The following is a 22534-nucleotide window of genomic DNA, read 5'->3' as shown; positions in this document are numbered from 1 at the left end:
GGCAGGCTGGTGGAGATGGATAAAGGAGAGCAAGAATTGTCTATAGTCTGGCTGCAAGTTTTAGGAGGGATTCGGAATGAGGAAAGCAATATTCTAGAACATTCCACGCAATGGTGACCCCGAAATCCAACATGAAGGTAAAGTCGGAGACTTTGGAATGGTGCTGTTTGGGTGCCTGGATCTGGCTGTACCTGAAGGCATGAATGCCTGCCCACAGGCTGCTCCATCTGTTTAGATCATTTGAGGCTGAACTGCTACTATTTGGAGTAGAAAAAGCCTGGAGCAAAGTTCTGTAGAGCAAGGGGGACTGCACTCAATATTCTTCTCCCCTTTTAAGCACAAGGACCATTTTTATATGAGTTTGGGAGGAAAATAACAGGGAAAGCAAGTTGTAAATCTTGGCAGTTGCCAGGGAGGGGGAGAGGGAGGAGGAGGAGGAAGAGGAGAAAGAGAATTTTGAATTCGGGTTAGCAATGGTTTGCAAGCAGCCATGTGTGGGGCGTGGACTTTCAGAAACAAACGAGAAAGCTCGGAGTGGGAGGGCTGGGCATGCTTAGAAGTCTGTCCAAAGACTAGAAGGAAAAAAAAGAAAAGAGTAAAGAAGAATAGTTATCCTTTTGAGTTAGTCTGCCCTCACTCGAAATCTCATGATGGCATGGAACACCTATCCTGCCAATCAGCAGCTAGAAGCTCAGCGTTCCATGATCTTACATGATCAAGTCTGCATTCACCTTATTCATCTTAGCTCAAAAAGCATCCTCTGGCCTGAAGCCAGAAATGCCAAGAAATCAACACCAAGCCCTGGAGACAATAGATAGGTGGTGTTATACTGATCCCAGCTCCTTTCTCCTCTGAGTGTGGTATATTCCTGATATTTCCTCAGCTTGCATTGTCTCTCCAAGAGCCATGGTGGGTGAACTTGCCTTCACTGGTGGCTAAGCCAGTGACACAGCTGTAGGACCTGCTCGCCCTTCTTTGCACTCTGTCGGCTTTGCCTGCCAGGGGGGGGCCTTCACCTTTCATATAATTACGGGAATCCTTGAGGAGGTTCAGCTTGTGGGGAAGCTGATGTGGACAGAATGTGGCCTCATGCCTTTAGTTTCTATTCTCGGAGCTCACGGCTCCTTTTCACACTTGTACCACCCACCAGAATTCCAGACAACTCACCCCTCCCACTCTTTTCTACCCAAGCCTAAAAACAAGTGATGCTCATATTCTTTTAGATTTTTTTAAAAAAAAGGAAGCTATTAATGACACAGGCAGAAGTGTCAGTCTTTAATTTCTTATGGCCAAGATAAAATGCCATATGTCGTGGCTTGCTCATCTTAAATTAATTTTTCTCCCCACACCTGAGTAGAGAAGGGAGTTAAACCAAGCCCTTTTCTAAGGATAGTTGGATTGAGACTTGTGGTAGTCAGAGCCATTTCCAGCAGCTCTGCCTTGTGACTGAGATCTGGTCCTTCAATCGTCTCATTACAGTGAGGCTTGAAACTCCATCAGGGAATCCAGCACACATCTCCCAAGACGACAAATGCCAAGTGACTTCAAATAACACAGAGCCACCAGTGATTTAGACCCTGCTTCTTAGAGAGTCATGCCTGCAAATTGAAGATGCTCTAGCCACGAGTCTCCTGCAGCTGGGCTAGGCATCCAATTACTGCTGGCTGATGAAGACAGATGGGTCATGCTGGATATGGATGGTGGCTTTGTCCCACATCCTAGAGCAGTGGTTCTCAACCTTCCTGACGCTGCAACCCTTTAATATAGTTCCTCATGTGGTGACCCCAACCAGAAAACCATTTCATTGCCACATCATAACTGTAATGTTACTACTGTTATGAACCATAATGTGGTTATCAGAAAATCAGATATTTTCTGATATACAGGATATCTGATATGTGACCCTCCCCCCATAAGGGGTCCTGACCCCCAAGTTGAGAACCATTGTCCTCGAGGCTGTGACGCCTCTGTCCACTCTAATCTATGGCCTATTCTTAGCAAAGAGTTTCCAACTTTTGACTTTTTCCTCTGTTCCTTTGGCTGTCATCTTTTCTCTTTTGTTGTGCATATATGGATGTATGTAGGGCAGAGGTTAATACTGGGGGTCTTCCTTAATTCCTCCACCTTAGATTTTGATACAGGGTCTCACTGAACCTGAAGCTTGCAGGCTCACATAGGTTCAATGGCCAACAAGCCCTTGGGATCCTCCTGTCTTCACCTTCTAATAGCTGGGATGGGATGCCTGTACCATTATGTCTGGCATTTATATGGATTCTGGAGATCTGAACTCAGGTGTTCATAGCAAGAGCTTTGATGAACGGGTGCTATGCACCCGTTCACGCGTGCATAGCAAGAGCTTTAATGACCAAGCCCTGTCTCCTCATCTTTCATTTTCTCCTTTACAAACCAGAACACACCTTGTCAATTTCTGTCCTCAGGGAAGAAGGGCAGAGGAGCTGGCCCTGTGGACTAGATGTGGCTGGAATGAATTACACACCCAGTCTGTATTGTTGAGGTTTAGAATTAAAGGCAGCAACTGTCCACTGTGCTAGGCAGACTGGCTTTTCAAAGACAAACTCAAAGGGGTTTCCGGGAGTCAGGGGCAGGGGCAGGGGTGTCTTTCTCATCTGCGCCACATGATACAGTTGCCTATGGGACAGGGAGGCTGGTAATGGAATTAACAACCTCTTTAGGGTCATCCATTCCTGCTGTTGGTGGTGGAAGAGGGTGTCAGAGCCTGGGGCGGATTCTATGTCTCCTGAGAGAGAGGTGAGAAAATGGGGGAAAGAAGAACTGACAACCACAAGGACCTGAGAGAGGCACAGGGACAATAAGGATAGCTGACCAAGAGATGAGGACCTCTTTCATCTGCAGTGAGGAACTTGCTCTCATCAGCAACACCTCTGGAAATCAATCCTTCTCTGGATGAGAAATCAGCACTGTGACACCGTGAGTGCAGGGCCCAGCAGAGCTTCCGCAAAACGGGGATAGTACTGTAGAAGCTGTTAGGCCGCCATGGCTGTTATACAGCAGCAGCTAGCGGATACACTGCTGTGTGCTGAATACCATCCCAGAGTCCTTCCTGGAGCCCACAGCTGGGAGGTGGTGGCCATGTGGATGTCACACAGCTCAAGTCACCTGTAGACAGGGGACAGGAAGCCTGTGTCTGTCAGTGGTAAGACCCTGCATGACATTCTGGTCTTCCCTAGAAGTGAAAGTGCCTAGCTAACCTCCCTGGCTTTGCTCTGTCTACACCGGATGGTCACTTCCACGGATACTTTCTTGTTCCTATTGTGGTATGTGAGGGACTGTAGCCTCCACTGCTACCCTGTCAAGTTTCAAGCCTGCTCCCTGTCTCAGTCATGGCAGGCCAACCTCCTGGTACATCTTGTCCATAATGGGGTTTACCTATAGCTTCTCCGAAGCCTGCCAACTTTTCCTGGTTGTGTGTCACCCACGGGAACCAAGTCTGAAGCTAAGTGCCTGAGCTTACATGGAGCCAGCCCTGTGGGAGTCCTGAGGTCTCCACTGCTTCTGGTCTAACAGTGATGGACAGTGACCATCACTCATGGAGGGACTCATGGAGCGAATGGTGACAGAGGCATTCCCTATAGCACATGATAGCTGCTTCTAACTTAATTATCAAACCTGAGATGCTCCCTCTCTAAGGATTAAGGTGCTGTGGCTACTCGGGTGGGGTCCTCCCAGAGCTCTTCGGCCACAGTCTTCTTCAGTACAGAAAGGTGTAGGGCTTCATGTTCCCTCCTCCCTTCCTGCCAGTTTCCTAGCTTCCATTCACTTGCAAGTGAGCCTTCTATTCACAGCAGAGGGGGCAGCTCTGCAAAGCTTTACCCCGCATTGATATAAGGTCAAAAGCAAGCACAGAGTGGAGCACGCCTTCATAGTGATTCCCTGGGGGTAGTGAACGCATAACTGAAGTGGCAGAGGAGGCCAAGATGGACCGGGCTTGTGAAGATGTCATTAGTGAGAACAGAGTGGTTGAAGCTGAGGCTGGAAAGGAGCTAAGGCAGTGTTCAGAGGTGAGAGAGCCCTGAGAAGCATATCTCAGCCTAGAGGAACTGCGAGGGCAGAATCTCAGAAGAGCTTTACAAGGGGCTACTGGAAGCGCGTAGGAGGCCCAAAGCACTTGGGGTGGGGATGTAGGGGAAGTGGGGACAGAGAGCAGGCAAGGTTGCACCAGCTGGGGGGTGCAGCTTGTGGATTATTAAGGTTGGACAGGGAGCAGCTGGTTTGGTCTGACCCGTACCTTCTCAGCCCAGGATAGAGCACTGAGGTGAAAGAGGAAGGATACTGTGGGAGTGGGGTGAGGGGTGGAGCGGGAGGATACATACCATCAGCCATCTCTTCCCTGGGAACAACTGGAGGACCAACAAACCTTCCCCTGTGGCTTCTGTGTGACCGGAACACTTAGAGTTCCTGTAACCCTGAACCTGGCAAAATCTCCTCCCCTTCCCTCCCCTCAGCCAGGCCTGTGACCTCCCTGCCCCTTCTCAACCCCCACCTGTTTGGGGGCACGCAGCAGCTCCTCTGCGGTGGCTACAGCAGAGGTGGCCTTGTTGTTCTCCGAGATGGCGTGCAGGGCGACAGACAACCCAGCCACCACCTGGACAGCCAAGTCTGTCACGGACACTTTGTCCTCCAGCACAGTTACCGTCTTCTCGGCCAAGATGGAGTCGGACAGGGGAGACAACACCTGTGGAAGCAGCAGGGCACAGAAGAGCCATCAGACCCATTTCCAGGCAGAGGGACTCCTAGTTTCCATACTCTCCTCTAGCTAGGCTAGAGGTCCTGAATATAAGGAGGCATGGACTTTCATCACTGTTAATGGTCTCCTACTGAACCTTTGTGGGCAGCCAAGACAGCCCTTCCCTGAAATGTTAGTTCTGTTGGCAAATGGAAATAAATGCAAAATCTATTCCATTTTAACAAGGAATGGCCTCTTCCATTTAGATAACGGACCACCTGTGCAGTGCAGCAACCTAGTTAAGTAGACTTGATGATCTCACTGGCTGGGTGCATAAAGAGCTGTGCATGGACTGACTAGGCATAAAGCCGCATGAATCAAATTCTAAGGGATCCATGGACTAACGGGGGATAACAGATCTATATCAGCACCCCCTCCTTCCATCCGCTATCACATGCCATCTCTGTGGAAGACTGCCCTGCTTTATCTTACCAGCCCAGTGTCAGGCTGGAGCTGTGCAGGTGGAATGATAGAACATTTACCATGGCATTAGCATCTTCAATGACACTCTACTCTAGAAGGGTGGTGAAAGTCAGGTGGGACTTGAGGGGTGGAAGAAACCTACCCCTGGTCTGTCATCTATCCTAGAACCCACCAGCCTATACATTTTGTGTGTGTGTGTTTGTGTGTGTGTGTGTGTGTGTGTGACAGGATGCAGAGTTATAAAGAGCTTGGTGAATGCACCAGATAACAGGGCCTAGAAGAAAGATGGAAAATTCAGGCTTCCCCATTCCTAGCAGCAGTACATACAGGGCAAAGGCAAGCCTCATATACTGAAGCCAGTCTGAGAAGTTGGACCAGAGGGGACATGGGTGTAGTCCCTATGAGTAGGCTCTTGGGTTGGAGAGATGGCTCAGTGGTTCAAGAGCACCTACTGCTGTTTTCAGAGTTCCTGAGTTCAATTCCCAGCAACCATGTCGTAGTTCATGACCATCTGGAATGGGGATCTGATGCCTTCTTCTGGTGTGTCTGAAGACAGCTACTGTATACTTATATACATAATATAAATATATAATTCTTAAAAAAAAAAAAAAGAGAGTGAGCTCTCATGGGTGAGGGAAGACTAGAAATGGAAAGGCTGGTCCAAGCCAACCCGCTGTTCCTATGTCACCTTCTGGAGCCAACATAGAGACAACTGGCCATAGGAATCTGCCTCCCCTCCCCCCAGGACCCTTAGTCCCAGAAAAATGGCATCAGCCATCAGGACACAGAGCCCCTGAACCCCTGCTTTTTACCTGGATGGTGGTCATTCCAACTTCCCGTCCAACCAAGACCCTGCTGTCCTGCAGGGTGGCTATGTGCGGGGACTCCAGCTTCATGAAGTCAGCCACCAGGTGGGTGATGTCAAACTGCCAGTCTGGACTGAGAAGGTGGCTCAGCTGGCCCCAGGGCCCGGCGCCCTCTGATACAAACTGGGTGAGGACGCGAACTGTGGCATGCTGGAACTGCAGGGTACAACCCCGACCTCTCTGTTCTTCCTCCTCCTCTTCCTCACTGTCCCGAGTGGGCCTGTGTGGGAGGAAGAGCACTGGCTCAGAATTGGGGAGAAGCAGCTTAGAGGATCGCAGGATGGGTGTTTGCCTCAACCTTAGTAGACAGTGCTCAAGAGAGGCGCCTTCATCCCTATGGGAGTCTGGGATCCATCTCTGGGCACTGAAGAGGCTCAATGGCATTGCCAGGCAAATGAAGGACATCTGGCATTTCCCACGCTCACATGGCCCCATAAGCAGCCATTAACCACATACATATCCATTTTGTTTTGTTTTGTTTTTTATTTTTTAAGCATGTGTGCATATATGTTTGCATGTGTGCAGGTGTGCCTGGTCACATGTGTATGCATGCATCTGGGGCCAAATGACAATCTCAGGTGTTATCCTCAGGCATACTTTCTACTTCCTTTGAGACAAGGTTTCTTATAGTGCATAGCTCACGGATTAGACTAGGCCGGTCGAGCGTGTGGCCTTAAACTCACAGAGATCCACTTGCCTTTGCCTCTCGAGTGCTGGGATTAAAGGCATGTGCCACCATGCCTGGCTGCCCGGCATTTAGTTTTTATATGTAAGTTCTAGGTATGGCTCTCAGGTCTCTTGCTTGCACAGCAAGCACTTTACTGACTGAGTCGTTTCTCCAGCACCCAGTTGCTCTTCTTGAAGTATGCTAACTTGTCCCTCAAAATGAAGGGAGCCTGGGGACTGTGTGAGAAGCATCTGGTGATCCGAAAATAAGGATGTTGGAAGCTGGGTGTCAGAGAAGCCCTCACTGAGCTGAGTTATGATCATTCTGGGAAAAATGTTGTCCAAGATCCTGTCTGTGACAATCCAGAGTCACACCAGAGAATCACTGGTGGCTTTCTGCAATGGGGAAGCCCCTGCTCCAGTGGGAACATCATCGCACTCTCCCAGACAGTGAGATGTCACCGTCGTCATGGAGAACCAAAGTGAAGTCTGCATCTGACTTGGAGATACTGAACCTATTTCCCAGGTGCTGGTGGCTGAGGGCCCGGAAGAGATGGCAGCCTGCCGTCGGAAAGGAGCCATTGCCAAGCAATGGATTCAAGCTTCCATGTGCTGCAAACAAAACTTGGTTCAACACCTGCCCCTCAGCAATGTATGGGCCTGGCCAGGGGACTTGAAACCCTGACCCACTGCCAGGGTTAGGGAGATGTAGGCTGTGGGAAGACTAGCTTCTTCTTCTTCTTCTTCTTCTTCTTCTTCTTCTTCTTCTTCTTCTTCTTCTTCTTCTTCTTCTTCTTCTTCTTCTTCTTCTTCTTCTTCTTCTTCTTCTTTTAAAGATTTATTTATTATTATAAATAAGTATACTGTAGCTGTCTTCAGACACACCAGAAGAGGGTGTTAGATCTCATTACGGGTGGTTGTGAGCCACCATCTGGTTGCTGGGATTTGAACTCAGAACCTTTGGAAGAGCAGTCAGTGCTCTTACCCGCTGAGCCATCTCGCCAGCCCCGACTAGCTTCTATTGTATCCTGGATCCTGCCTCCGTCTTTTCAATGTGCTCTGTGAATCAAGTTGGTGGTGTTGTGGCTGGGGCATCTCTCTACCCCACTCACCTCTTGCTGGCCACGATGGGGACTCTCCAGCCTTTAACCTGGCTGAGTTCTGTGTCCGAGACTTCGATCTGCAGGGGAAGCCGTGGTACCCACACAGTGACATGGAGTGGTGCGCTCAGGTGCTGGTAGGTGAAATTCACCACAGAGTCCACCTTGCCCTTGATCTCTTTACCATTGACAAAGACATAATCACAGTGGTCTGAGACCTGTGAAGACAGACAGAGAGAATGCAGTTCCCATGTCCATGCTCACAACCCACCTTCAGTTTGTTCTAATAGTATATGTGTGTGCACATACATGCACACACATGCGGACACACATGTGAGTACACACAGCATGTGAGCACATGCTTGTGAAAGCCAAAAGTCGAAGTTGGGTATCTCCAGGATCATTCTCCACCTTACTTTTTGAGACAGAGTCTCTCATTGAACCAGAACTCAATGATTCAGCTGGGTGGCCCACAAGCCTCTGGGGTCCTCTCACGTCTGCCTCTCCAGAGCATACCAGGCATGGACTACCTGACTCAGTATGGGGAATCTGAACTCAGCGTCTCATTGTTTCTTAGAAAGCACTTTACAGACTGAGCTATCTGCTTTGCTACGGGTTTGTTCTACTTTATTGCAAAGTACACTTGCTTCCAGTGCAGAGCCCAAGACAAGGATTCAGTGTCAATGGCTTAATGGGAAACTGAACCTAGGGAACAAGAATGAGGAAGCAGACCAGGGAATGTGGAGGAAGAGAGAAGCCAATGAGAAGGTGCACACACCGCTTCTGGGATTGCAGAGTTTAGTCTCTTGGTGACTCGTGAGAGCACCCAGAATTGCCCATCTAAGGGACAAGCGGCAGAAGATTTTCCAGTTCCCAGGCTTGAGAACAAATTGAGGTCAGGACCTTCACTCTCCAAGTGAACTTGCATCTGTAGAGAACTGAAGCTAGGGTTGAAACCTGAGTGTACACAGGGCGTGTGATGGCCATCAGGAGCAGGATGTAGGCTTATGTGTGTTCGGAAGGTAAATATTGCCACTCCCCAGATGGCCCAGCTTCCAAGAATGCCAAGGGGCCTGACATCTTTGCCTGCACATGGGTGCTCACAGTCTCTTGCCCTCTCCTCACTCACACAGCTCCATTGATCCTCTGTGGTTCTCCGCCCTTCCTCTAGTGACACATTTCTACCCCAGTTTGCCTGGCCTGAGCATGTAGGAGTCCCTACAATGCTGCCCCACCCAGGACTTCTGAGATCTTTACACTAGTACTATTGATGTTCCCACAAGAATGGTGGGATCTCACAGACGACTTCCTGCCTCTGTCTGAGCCCTTTCCTCTTCTCTTCTCCTAGGCCCTTTTCTTTCCCTCTCTCTCCCTCTCCCTTCCTTCTCCTTCCATTTTTGCTTTTAGAAGCTGTTTCATCAAGAAAAAAAAACAGACTAAAAAAACAGAGAGACTAGTCTACAAGCACTTGGCCTCTGTGTTCCAAAGGCAATGAAGTATTCTTGTACTTTCTATAGCCACACTGAGTCTCATACAATGGAGACCAGTGAAGTGAGTGAAAGTATCACACACACCTATCATTTCAGGCAGGCATGATGAGTGCCAAGGTCAGTGGCTATGTGCATGTCACTGATATTGGATGTCTCTGGGGGTCCATGTTGAGAAGATTAGAACAGGATCCCCCACCCTGATTGCCCAGTTACGTCCCCTTGAAATCAGACCAGGCTTTTATCTGTGTCATTCTAATGAACTGAAAACAGAAATTGAGTTGTAGAAAGGCAACATGATACGTTGTGTACAGGCAAGCTTATGGAATATGACTTAAATTGGTCCCATGTGTCTATATCATCATTGAAACTGTTATATTCTGGATGGAAAAGAGTACATTGTGCTCATTTTTCATTATTTTGTTCTTACAGCAGCTGCTTATGAGGTAGGGGCTGAGCAGAGCTGACAATGGCTAGGAGGATAGATGGATAGAGAGGTGGGTGAACAGATGGATCAGTAGACAAATGAGAGACAAAAGGATGGGTGGTGGATAGATGGATATATGGATGGATGGGTGGGAGAGTGGATGAGAGGATGGATGAATGTGTGGGTGAGTTGATGGACAAATGGGATGATGGATAAATGGGAGGATGGATAGATTAATAGATGGATAGATGAACAGATGGATGAATGGTTGCCTAGTTAGGTTGGTAGATTGACAGATGAGTTGGGAGATGTATGGATGGACAGACAGACAGAAGACTAGATTGTTAGGTGGATAGATCAATGAGTAGATGGAGAAGAGAATGGATGAGTATTTGACTAGATGGATGGATGGATGGATGGATGGATGGATGGATGGATGGATGGATGGATAAATGGATAGATGGATAAATGGCTGGCTGCCTGGGTAGATAGGTAGATTGACAGATGGGTTGATAGATGTGTGGACAGACAGAAGAGTGGATTGATGGATGGATGCACCACTGGGTAGATGAATAGATCAATGGTAGATGGATGAAAGAATATATGAGTATTTGACTAGGTGAATAGATGGATGGATGGATTAACAGGTGGACCAATGAGTAAATAGATGAATAGATATATTTATATGAGGATTAATAGACTTGCGGTGGACAAATGACTGGAAGAGTAGAGTTGAAAATGTTTATGGATGGATAGATGGATGGATGGGTAGATGGGTAGAGATATCAAGATAGTAGAATGAAGATGGATGGGTAGATAGGTGGACAGAAAGATAAAAAATAACTGAAAGGATGGAATGATGAACAGATGGGTGGGTAGACAGACAGACAGATAGGAGAATGGATGGAAGGACAACCCCCTTTTATGAATACACCTACTTCAAGGTAGCCAAAATAACTGAGCAGAGAGAGACCCTAAGATGATATGGAAGTATTGATGGCATATATACAGAAATTTAATCTGAAATCTTCCAGAAAATTCTCAATCTAACCTTTCTAGGTCACTGACTCCCATGAGAACCTACCTAGAGTCGATTTGTGCTGGCAAATTGCACACATGTGCAGTCTGGCAAACCTTTCTGAGTTAATGATGTCACCTACCAACTGTGTGGCACCACGCTAAGCTCTAACTTTCATTTGCATATCTGTCTCCTACTAGACACCATCCTCTGGAAAGAGCAGAGTCTCATCCGAGGATCTGAACCGGTCCAAATAATGCCCTGTGCTGAGCAATAGTTGTAACCAGTCAGCCTCCTCTTTCTGCAGAAGAACCAGATATGGCTACTCTAGGTCCCACTTTCATCTCTTCTATTTGAAGGGCAGATGGCGAGGGCTGGGCAGAGAGAATTTTCTCCATCTGCTGTGGACAGTGGCATGGAACAGTTGGGAGGGGCCACGGGAAGGGGTCTTTTCACTCACTGGTCAAGAGTGGTTCAAAACAGTTTCCACACTGAGAGAGGATGGGAAGCAATTTTAGTCACTGTCCCAGACTTATCATTAGCATGTAAATGCTGTCCAGGATCGGGGAACATATTAGCATAATAGCCAAGCATAGAGTCTATCACTAATCACATCTTTAATCAATGTTGCAATTTACAGACCATTGACTTTCCTCATTTATTACCTCTCTGCGCTCGGGTGGGTGGGAACCTTGCCTCTCCAGAATATATAAATGATTAGGAGGAACACGGAAGACACAAAGGTGCTACGCACGATAGAGCCATCGTTCCTGCTGTTCCTGACAGTGTCACCAATGTCTGGGGACGACTCCGGACAAATTAATCATGTCCTAAGTGGCTGGCAGTGGGAATGAGGGTACCACACAAAATGAACAGGTTCTCTTACAAAAAGGAACTGATTCCTGAAGGAATCTCTCTAGCCCATTGGCGGAGTTTCTTGGAATCTTTCCATCTCTGTCAGTGGGCTGTGCATGTGAGCCGAATGCTTAGTGGGAAATTGGATCAGCATTAGGCCCCTGTCCATGAGGACCTGGAGGGTAAAGGCGAGTTAGTGGAGGTTTGGAATGGGGAGTTCATAGCCAGTTGTCTTATCTTGATGTCCCTTGGGCTTGGTACTTTCTGATGACCTGCCTCCTCCTCCTGCCTAGGGGGAGACCCTAGGAATCAGTCCCCATGGAGAAAGCAGAGGTGTCCATTGCCAACCACTGATGTCTAGGGAACATCCTGTAGCCACTGGGGGACTTTAAAGATTTATGGACACACAGCCTGTGGAATCCATAGCAGATTCTGACTTCTGGGGACTGTGTGGGGACCATGCTCACATGTCTCATGGAGTCTTGTTTGATGCTAGTTTCAGACTCTGAGAATCACCCCATCACATGATCCAGCCATGTCTTCTATCTCTATTGTGTCTGTCATTGTTCTAAATACTAATTATGATACTTTAAAAGTCATCTCCAATGACAGCCTACCTTTGAATATCTAACTGTTTTCTTCCATGTCTCTGCTGGAGGCAAGCTTGAGAATCTTAGCCCCGTTCAGCCTCCTTGTCAAAACAAGATTACATAATGTACATTTCAAATTCGGGAAAAATTCAATAATCACACTCCTGGCCTAATTCTTTTTCTATTTTGGTGACTGCCACTGTGTATAAGTGGAATCTAGGCCTAGGGAAATCAAAATTGCTTCTGAATACACCTGAACTCATGAGCCAGCTCTGTCCATACAGGCTGTTGATGGCTCTCAGCTTTCATTTCCCACCACTGCTAAGGAAACCCCATGGGGGCTTGGCATACTGATAGCATCCTACTTTGCAGATGAGAATCCTGAGGCCTGCTGGCAGAGGGCTGCTTGCCTAGAGCGGACAGGATGAGTTCCATTTATAGCCATAAGTTCACCCAGACCGCTCCAACCCTGCACTATAACTAGAGTTAACAGACTCTAACGTGAGACTGTGGCCTTGACCCAGCTGTCTCTCTGTGTCATTCCTATTGCTGAGATGGCAGGGAAAAGCAGGCACTGAGAGGAACTGCTGCCTGGCAAGTGTGACATGGGCTTTAGCCAGCCTGGCTGCATGCCAGAACCTTTCCTAAAGGCTGCTCTGGCTCTTGTCCATGTGGTCCACCCCAGGCCAGTCTGCTTGGACAAGCTGTGTCTTTCTGAGCTCAGGCAGGGGACAGATGGTCAGGAAAATATAGTATAAGCCAAAGGAAGGAGCTCTGTGAAGATATGGATGAAGTTGAGGGAGACCATGGGGGTGGGGCGATGATGTCTGCCAGAACTATAGTGTATTGGGAGGCTAGTGGGTTTTAGAGTATGCTCTGAACTCACATTCATCCTGAACAAGATTGTGGCCATTGGACATAGGATTGCATATACCATTAGTTAACGAAGAAACCGAGGTGGCTTAAACATGACCTAGATCGTCAATTTGTACCCCGGGACAATCCTTGTAGTGGTTTGAATATGCTTGACCCAGGGACTGGCACTATTAGAAGGTATGGCCTTGCTGGAATAGGTGTCACTGTGGGTGTGGGCTTTGAGACCCTGCTCCTAGCTGCCTAGAAGTTAGTCTTCCCCCAGCAGCCTTCAGATGAAGATGTAGAACTCTCAGCTCCTCCTGCATCATGCCTACCTGGATGCTGCCATTCTCCCACCTTAATGATAATGGACTGAACCCTGGAACCTGTAAGCCAGCTCCAATTAAATATTGTCCTTTATGAGACTTCCCTTGATCATGGTGTCTTGTCCCAGCAATAGAAACCCTAGCCAAAACAATAACTAACGGTTTTTTGAGTCCTAGACTCCTAAACTCTGTAAAATCCCTTAACTGGTGGGCAGCCTCACGGACACAGCCGTGTTACCATTCCCACTGCCACTAAGTTCTCTGTGTCTTCTCTGTCCCAGAGCTCAGCCCCCACACATGTCATATATGTCTACCACAGGGCCTTTGCACGCCCTCTTCTTGCTGCAGAAGACTCTTCTCTAGCGGTCTACATCATTCCTTCATCAGGACAGCCAGGCTTTTAACGCAGAAGGTCCTGACCAGGGACAGTTTTGTCCCCAAGAGGCATTTCTGATTTCTCTGGAATTCATGGTGGTCATGATGAAGGGGAACAATGCAGCCAGTGGGGAAAGAGGCTGGGGCTGTATGTCAAGACTCTGTAAGATTCAGTGACAGCCCCTCGTGCCAGATGCCCTTAATGGCATCTGTACTGACACTGAGAAGTGGAGTTTGAGCTAGGTATCTATGCTTTCAAGGTAAGCATTTTACCAAACCTAGTTATCTCTACTGCCCCACACACCTATGTCTTTTAGCCCTGGAGGCTTGTCTATGTCACATGGATCTTGGTAGCTCTGTGGATGAGACAAAGATACTGAGATACTCAGAAGGCAAGAGGCAGAGCAAAAGTGTGGCAGGGTCACTCTGTCTAACTTCAGCCTCTACACTAAGTCACCACATTGGACACTTCCAGGCCATGAGCAACACCCCCACAGAGCCCTTGTGTCTGCCCAGTGCTGGGCAGACATTTTAACCTCAGCACTGCTCACTAGAGCTGTCAGATGCTTCTTGTATGAAGTTAAGGAACCTCCTCTGCATCCCAAGATGTCAGCGGTCCAACTGCCACGTGTCACAGCCTAAACTGTCTCAAGATACTGCCAGGTTATTTCTAGGGAAAGATGACACCTGGTAGAGCTTTATTTCTAAAGCTTTGTCAGGGCTCACAGCAGCCCCAGGAGGGAGGAGCAGCATCCTCAAGATGCAGAGGAAACAACAAGGGCAGGTAGGATGGCTCAGTAGGGAAAGGTACTTGCCACAGAAGCTTGGCTAATAGAGTGTCATATCCCTAGAGCCCACATATAGGCAGAGGGGAGCACTGCCTTTGTTAAATTGTCCACTGGCCTCCACACACACATCTGGCATGCATTCCCCCCACAAATGATAATCAGAAAAAAAAAATGGAGGCTCCCTAAAGAACAGACCAGTGGCAGGGAAGAGGCTGCAGGTATGGCTTAGCTGTCATAATTTGAACCCACCTGGTAGGAATTCTAGAGTTGGGTGAACTCAATAGACCAGCTTCTGACACTTTAAAGTGAGGACCCCAGGTCCAGCAAGGGTCATGGCTGAACGCCACCACTGGTCGCTTGCTGTCCTGCAGCGCAGGGCCTCTGGTCTTGGAGAACTGCTTTGTCCTCAGGCCTTCCCTCCTCCTGGCACAGTCGTTCGTCTGTTGTTTGTTGTTTTGTTTTCACTTTGTTTAGGTTTGGAGACAGGGTTTCCCTCTGCAGCCCAGACAAGACTTGAACTCACGACGTCATCTACTCTGGCCTCTGATTTGAGGTAACTCTCCTGACACATTCTAAGTGCTGGGATCACAGGCATGAGCCACCACTTGGCTTTTGAGGACGATGAGGACACAAGAAGCACACAGGGGGTCATTGTTTTAATATGCCCCCCCCATAGGCTCATGTTTCTTCTGGGAGCACTGATGTGGAAGGCTGTGTGGCCGCTAGGAGGTGAAGCCTGGCTGTTCAATGTTCCTAAATAGAACATTGAGGGCCAGCCTCGAAAGTGTTGGCTCCCTCTGCTCTCATCATAAGGGACTATGTCCCTTGAAATCATGAGCCAGACATACCTTTGCTCCCCCCTCCCACATACCCCCTTAAATTGCTTCTGACAGACATTAGAACACAGCAGCAAGAAATATATCTAATACCAATATAGTCAGGAAGTGTGGTTTCCTCTGTGGGAGGAAGTCTGTCTCCTTCCTGCTTGGTGGGTTCTCCCTTCTCCCCTTCCTCCCGATGCCAATACAAACCTGTGAATCCAGAAACTTAGGGCTGTTACTAAAGACCTTTGCTCTCCTAAGGGCTCACTCATAGCTTGTGTCAACAGGAATCCTGGGACAAACCAAGGCTGTTCATCAGAGGGAACTACTTCTGTGACCTGGAGCCTGAGCAAGCCCCTGATGTCAGACAGGTCAAGCTACTGTCTCCTCACTGGTACCCGGTATTTGCAGCTTAATCTCTGTGATACACTCAATGTGTGTATTCCCGGAGGTCAGGAAGCTCACAGTGGAAGTCCTACGAATCCATCTCTTAAGTACTGAGTCCTCAGCCCATCATAACTGGTGCCTAGCAATCTATGGTCATGAGAGCCCATGGAAAAGGATGTGGTAGGTTATAGACTGAGGTGGTTTCCTTAGGGAGCCCGCCATGGGCACCCCAGAGCAGGTATAGATAGCCTGTTCAAGTTGGCATGCCCCCTTTAACAGGCTCAACTGTCCCCTCCCCTTCAAACTGTTCACCTTGTTTGAAGTCACCCCACCCCAGTACTCTTTAGCACAACTCCTGGACAGTCTGTTTTCTGCAACTCTCACTGTTGGTCTCTATCAGTGGCCAGGCTCTGAGAGCACGGGGCCACCACTGCTGTATTTACTGTTCCCTCTGTCTCAGGACGCCATTCAATCTTCACGGAATGAATTAGCCTGTGATTTATGAAGACACCAACTGTGCACTGTCAAAGCTCATACGATTCAAGGATCAACTAGGACAAGTACAGGCGCATGATCCATGCTGTGTCACCGGCTGGGAGACAGCTTTATTTCAAAGGTAGCAGGCTGGATACTTTGTGATACCACGGAGGCTCTGACAGTGCAGAGGCAGCCTACGTATTCTCCCCACATCCTTGCTCTGGGTGTCTGTCGAGTGGGTGCTTCACTGCTCTCTCGAGTGCTCTACCCCTTCATCTGCTGAATGTGCACCAAGGTAGATAGGAACATTTGGTGTTCTCCCGGGGAGAGGCTGAGGCACTGATGAAGTTACATATAGGGAACAGAAACAAACAGATGCCTCAGCCTTGGGAGCCTCTGCCCTGCCTGCTGGCCTGCTTTCACGTCCCAACACCTCCAGGTAGAGGGATTCATGGTGCACTGCTAGGAATCAGGGGAGATGACTCCAAGAGGTGGCTGTTACTACAAAACAAACCGTGGCTGAAAAGCCTTGGGTATGTTGAGTGTATTTACACCCATCTACATATATGTGTGCGTATGTGTTTAAGGTTATAGACACATGAAAGAAACCACAAAAAAGAACTGGGGATACTGCCTCACAGATTATCTGGGACACAAAGAAATGGGTTTGAGAGTGTGTATATGCCGCGCGTGTGTGTGTGTGTGTGTGCGGTGTATGTATGTGTGTGTATGCCTCTGAATAGATTATATGTATGTATGGAATATGTGAGTATATGTCTATGAACAGATTATTTGTATGTGCATGGATTATGTGTATATATGTGTGTGCCTGTGAATAGACTGTATGTAAGTGCATGGATTATATGTGTACATGCATGTTTGTCGACAGACTATGTGTGTGCATACATGTCTGTGAATAGATTATGTGTTCTTGAATGCTTATGAATAGATTATATGCATGAATGTCTATGAATAGATTATGTGTATGTGTGTATGTGTGTATATGTGTGTGTATGTATATAAGTGTATGTATGTGTGCATGTGTGTAGAAAGGGGACTAGGAGGGGAGGATGGGATCTAAAGGGAGGGGAACAAGAGCAGGAGATGAAATCTTTGTGGCAGGAGAGAAGGCTGCTTGGAGTGACAAAGAGGACCAGCAAGGGGGTGGGGGGAATGGGAAGATAGTGGGGGAAGAGTTGGATAAGAACAGGCATAATGACACATGTACGCCATCATGCATATAAAAATATATAATATATATAGATAAAGAAAATATATTAGGGAACCCATTATCTTTTGTGCTAATTAAAATAATTTAAAAAGAGTCCATGGGGGCTGAGGCGATGGCTCTGGTGCTAAGGGTGCCGGCTGCTCTTACAGAGGACTGAAGGCTCACAACCATCCATAACTCCAGCTCCAGGGAATTCGACACCCTCTCCTGGCCTCTTTAAGCACATACACACGAGGAAACACAAAGATAAAAAATCTCATATTAAAAGGTCCACGGGGAAAAATGGTAGGGATGATCTCATGTCATTCTTACAAATGCATGGCTATTTGTATTACAAGGGTATGGAAGATACACTGATTTGTACATGTGTGACCTGTGAATGGCCACACATCCCATGGAGTCAAGCAGATAGACTGGACAGACTGAATGACTCAGACAGGAGGCAACAGGGATTGGTGGCTACTGGGTGATTGGCAAGTATCTGTTTAGGGGATATTGCCTGGAATACAGCTCAGTGTGTCATATCTGCTGGGTTTTCCCAAGATGCCAGAGGACTCCCAGGTTTATGAACATGTGGTCATTTACTGTCTATTACATAGAGCCAGAGTTCCCCAGAGTCAGGGTTCCTTCCTCAGGACACCTCTATACTCATGTGTCCTGAGTCTTGTCTGCACCCACTAATGAGATGGAGACCAGGCTGTGGATGTATAAAACTGCTGGAATAGTGGCTGTTTTGTACCTGACCCAGAAACCTCATTTTGTCACACAAATCCATAGCAGTGTGATTCACCAGGTCATATGGGGGTGAAAACTCAGAGCTCCCCCCACCCTGAGTCTTGACAAAATGAAACCATTTTGTCTGAACCTCCTGCACATGCAGCAGAGCAGGCACTGGTTAAATGTGAGCTCCCCTCTCTGCCTCTTCACTGCATGCCAAGTGGTACTTAGGAGCTCTACAGAACTGCTGTCCTCAGGCTAGAGTCCGAGTCCCAGGGATAAACCCATCAGATGAACCTAAGCCTCAGGAGAGAGCTTGTCCTGGCCCTGCAGAGATGAGCCCAAGACCCAGGGAAGAGCTGAGTTCCGGAGATGAGACCAACCTTGGGGATTCACTCCTACACCAAGGCTGCCTGCTTCACACCTCCCCCCCCAGCTCTTGCTGATTGGATGCTCTGCTCTGCTGTGTCAACAGCTAGAGGATGATCACCTCCTGATTCACTCCAGGAGGCAATTTTCATTTGGAACACACTTATTTCCCCAAAGATATTGATCGCATTCCTGGAAAGATCAGCAACGGGCTCCACGTCAAAGACCCTTATGCGGAGCTCAAGATTGTCCTTTGTAAATGGTGGCATTTATTTCTGGATTTGGTTCACACCTGGCTTTCATAGGCCAAGAGATGAATTCTTTACCTCTAGAAAATGGAACAGATGTGGCATGGTTCCCCCAACATGTTGCTGCCCGTCCAACTGAGATTTTTTTTTTTGTTGCTCCATCAACTTCTCCTATGCCCCACCCACTCCTGGCATCCTCTGTTGTTTGCTTTTCCGAACGTATCTCAGAGGAAATTTAGGAGGTCTCCCGCCCTGCATGCTGAATGGAGTGAATGACGATGATTATTTTAATTCTTTTTCTTAAGGAGGAGATTTTAAGTATTAGTGGCGCAAGTTAATGCATGTGTTCTTGGCCTGACAGAGGCACTCCTTGTATAGAATTTAGAAGCAATGTTCTTGATGCTAAATAGAATTCAGCTTAACTTGATAAGCAAATAAATATAGGGAAGGATAGAAGGAAGGAGAGAGAGAAAGGGAGGAAGGGACAAAGGGAATAGGAAGGAAGGACAGAAGAAAGGAGGGACGAAGAGAGGGGGAGACACTGGAAGGCTGGAGCCAATCTCCGCCAAGCCCACATACCTTGATGACATTCTCGTCCGTGGCCTTGCACTCCACAAGCTCTGAGATGTCTCTCAGGGTACTGTTCTCCTCCACTGACACTACCCTGACGGGCATGGCCACTGTCTTCCCTGTGAGGATGGCTGTGTTCAGGAGTTCAGTGTCCTGCCAAAGAACCAGACACACCAGTCAAGGGACAGCCTCCTTTCTGCTGGTGCCAGGTGATGCTTGGGGATGCTCCTAAGGTCAGTGCTAGGCTGCTCCTCTTAGACACACTGTAGCACTACCCTTAGGAATTGCATCAGAAGGACATTCTTCGGAATAACAATAAAGAACATGTATTCTTTTTTAGTATTTCAGAAACCCAGCAGAGTTGCACAGCAACCAGGTGACAAGCAACGGAGGCCAATCTGGAGTACTTATAGGAAGAAAGGTACCAAGCTCGGTTGACTAGTGCCTGTCTCCACCCACAAAAAAAAAAGAAGAAGAAAAAGAAAAAAGAAAAAATGCCCAGAGCCTATGAACCACATGGTGTAATGGCTAGTTTTGTTTGTCAGTTTCACAGCCTGGGAAGAGGAAACCTCAGTTGAAGAGCTGCCTCCATCAAACTGGCCTGTGGGGTGTATTCTTGATTGATGACTGATGTGGGAGGGTCCAGCCAACTGCCAATGGTGCCATCCCTGGGCAGTGCTTTGGAAAGCAGACTGAGTATGTTCAGAGGAGCAAGCCAGTAAGCAGCATGCCTCCATGATCTCACTATCAATTCCTCTCTAGAGTTCCTGCCCTGGCTTTTTGTCAGTGATGGAGTGTGACCCGATAGTCATGAGTTGAAAGACAAAACCTTTTCCTTCTTGGGTTGTTTTTGATCATGGTGTTTATCCTAGCAAAAGAAAGCAATGTAGAACACCTGGGAAGAGGGACTTTGCAGGTAGGATGAACTTCATGGTTTCAAGAAGAGGCACCACTTCTTGAGGTGGCCCCAGTAGAATCCTAGACCCTGAAAGGAGGAAGAGTCATGAGGGTCAGAGGAAGAGCTCAGGCAGTGTAGATGGAGAAGAGGTCATCATGGAAGTGACCTGCCCTAAGGGTCCTTGAAGACAGGAAAGGCGAGGGGAGATTTTTCCATAGGAACGTCCTGTAGGAGGGGCACAGCCCTTTTCCACAGCCCCGCTGGCTCTCACCTCACACAGCTCAATGTCAAGCCTCTGCCCTCAAGAAGGGAATAAGACAAGTCCATCCTCAAGCATCTCATTGTGGGCTACAGGTGACACTTCACCCACTAAAGTACTCTCAAAGCTTCCTCTTTCTGTTGCTGCTTACAGGGTTGTGTATGGAACTGGGGACCTCCTACATGCTAGACCAGTGCTCTACCTCTGAGCTACATCCCCAGGCCACAGGTTTCCTCTTAATTGAAGATTTATTGATTTATAGCTACTTTAAAAGCCAAATGGTCTCTCTCTGCTGTCCCGTGGGAGCACACTTCACCACACCTACAAGCATGTCTGCTTGTCTCTCTGTGTCAATGTTCTGTAAAAATTGCACATATGATCTGCCGAGTGATGGAGAAAACACCATTCTTTTTGAGTTTGCAGGTGATCAGCACCTGCACACAGGCTGCTAGGCCTTCTCTTGATGGCCTCATGAATATGCAAACAGACCTCTGAATCTAGGAGATTGACTGGCACCTTCTGCCTTATGTGTGTGTGTGTGGGGGGGTGCCAATTTCTCGAATGTCTCTTTCCATGGACTCTTCTCCAGGTCCACTACTTTTGTTTGAAGCAGGCATACAGGACAGAGAGGCTCCTATTAGAAGCAGAGCCTCAGTTTCCCATCACTCTGAATCAAACAAGGCTCTGCCTGCCTTTACAAGGGGCATGGGACTCCCGAAGCTGGGTTCCAGTTACGGGCGGCTTTGACCTGGCTATTACAGATGCTAAGAATATCATGGAAACTCCTAAGTCAAGTTCATTACAGGTAATGTGCTCAGGGTTGTCTTTGAAATGGTCTCAGTGAATGGCTTCATTAAGCAGGGTGGTCCCTTATGGAGACCATAATTGTGATTAGCTTCCTAAATGATTGTTAAAGCTTCACAACTGTATGTGTACACACACATACACACTACCACCACCAGCAGCAACAGCAGTAGCATTCTTACACTCTGACACTCATCTCTGGTCAAAGCTTGTTGAACATTAGTAATTTCTTACTGGTCACATCAGTTTTAAAGATTAACAGTCACCGACATACAAAATAAGGAAAGAAAATCCTTAGTCTGTGAAATACCCTAGCTCACACTCATGGGAGAAGTTCCCTGACCAGTGAGCTTCAGTGAGAGCCTGTTGCTATGTGGGCCCACAGTCCTGCATTCTAGATTCTTCTCTGGTTTTTCCATCAACTTCGGAATTGCCTGGATCACATTTATCAAGCTCCTTCAGGATGAAGTGGCTATATCATTTGTGACTCCTTGACATCTATGAAATGTCAAATCCAGACCATTTGCATTCTGGGCTCCTTTATAGTATAATACAGAAAAACATAGATGAGGTGGCTTAAAAGAAGGGAAAGTTATTCCTCAAAGTGCTGGAGGCCACAAGGGCAATTCATGACTCTGCAGCTGGTGAAGGCAAACAGCTTAAAACTCTGTGTGTGTGTGTGTGTGTGTATGTGTGTGTATCCTTATGTGTGTGTCTGTGCCCCATGTGCCATGTGCTTGTGTGTCCATATATTTGTGCATGTGCACATGTATCTATGCCCATGTATCTAGGTGTGTGCCCATGTATATGCGTGTTTCTCCATGTCTTTGTGTGTGCACATGTGTGAGTCTAAAACTGATGGAGCAGACACATGCTTCTGTTCTTTCACCTCCCAAATATCTTCCAGCAGAGTATGATTCTAACGTTGTCCTGTTTCTGAAACCCAGGGTCTAGCAGAACCCCAGGGAATAGTGTGCTTCCACAAGGTCTACTGGGAGCAGGGATGCTTCCCATCTCCGGCCTCAGAGCCAATCCAGAGAAGTTTTACACCACAGGACCCCTCTTGTCAGTCCCTTCTGGACATGGGGCATCTCTCCCTCCATCTCCCCTTCCCTCTGTGTATGTGTGTGTGTGCGTGTAAGACAGACAGACACAGAGAGAGAGAGAGAGAGAGAGAGAGAGAGAGGAAGAGGGAGAGGGAGAGGGAGAGGG

General features: G+C 47.8%; 1 protein-coding gene across 2 annotated transcripts in view; it reads right to left on the bottom strand.

Moving 5' to 3' along the window:
- Tmem132c (transmembrane protein 132C) overlaps positions 1-22534 on the bottom strand; it is a 316564-nt gene that overhangs the window by 5825 nt on the left and 288205 nt on the right. For both annotated transcript variants that reach the window (XM_031338035.1, XM_031338036.1), the window contains exons 5-8: positions 19371-19514; positions 7833-8038; positions 6001-6274; positions 4523-4714 (exon numbers count right to left, since the gene is read on the bottom strand). In XM_031338035.1, coding sequence (XP_031193895.1) covers positions 4523-4714; positions 6001-6274; positions 7833-8038; positions 19371-19514 — 816 coding nt within the window. The remainder of the gene's footprint in view (positions 1-4522; positions 4715-6000; positions 6275-7832; positions 8039-19370; positions 19515-22534) is intronic.

The sequence above is a fragment of the Mastomys coucha genome, unplaced genomic scaffold, assembly GCF_008632895.1.
Source record: "Mastomys coucha isolate ucsf_1 unplaced genomic scaffold, UCSF_Mcou_1 pScaffold22, whole genome shotgun sequence".
In the NCBI taxonomy this organism is placed as follows: Eukaryota; Metazoa; Chordata; class Mammalia; order Rodentia; family Muridae; genus Mastomys; species Mastomys coucha.
The sequence above is the reverse complement of the archived record's forward strand: the minus strand, read 5'-3'. Positions and strand labels throughout refer to the sequence as shown.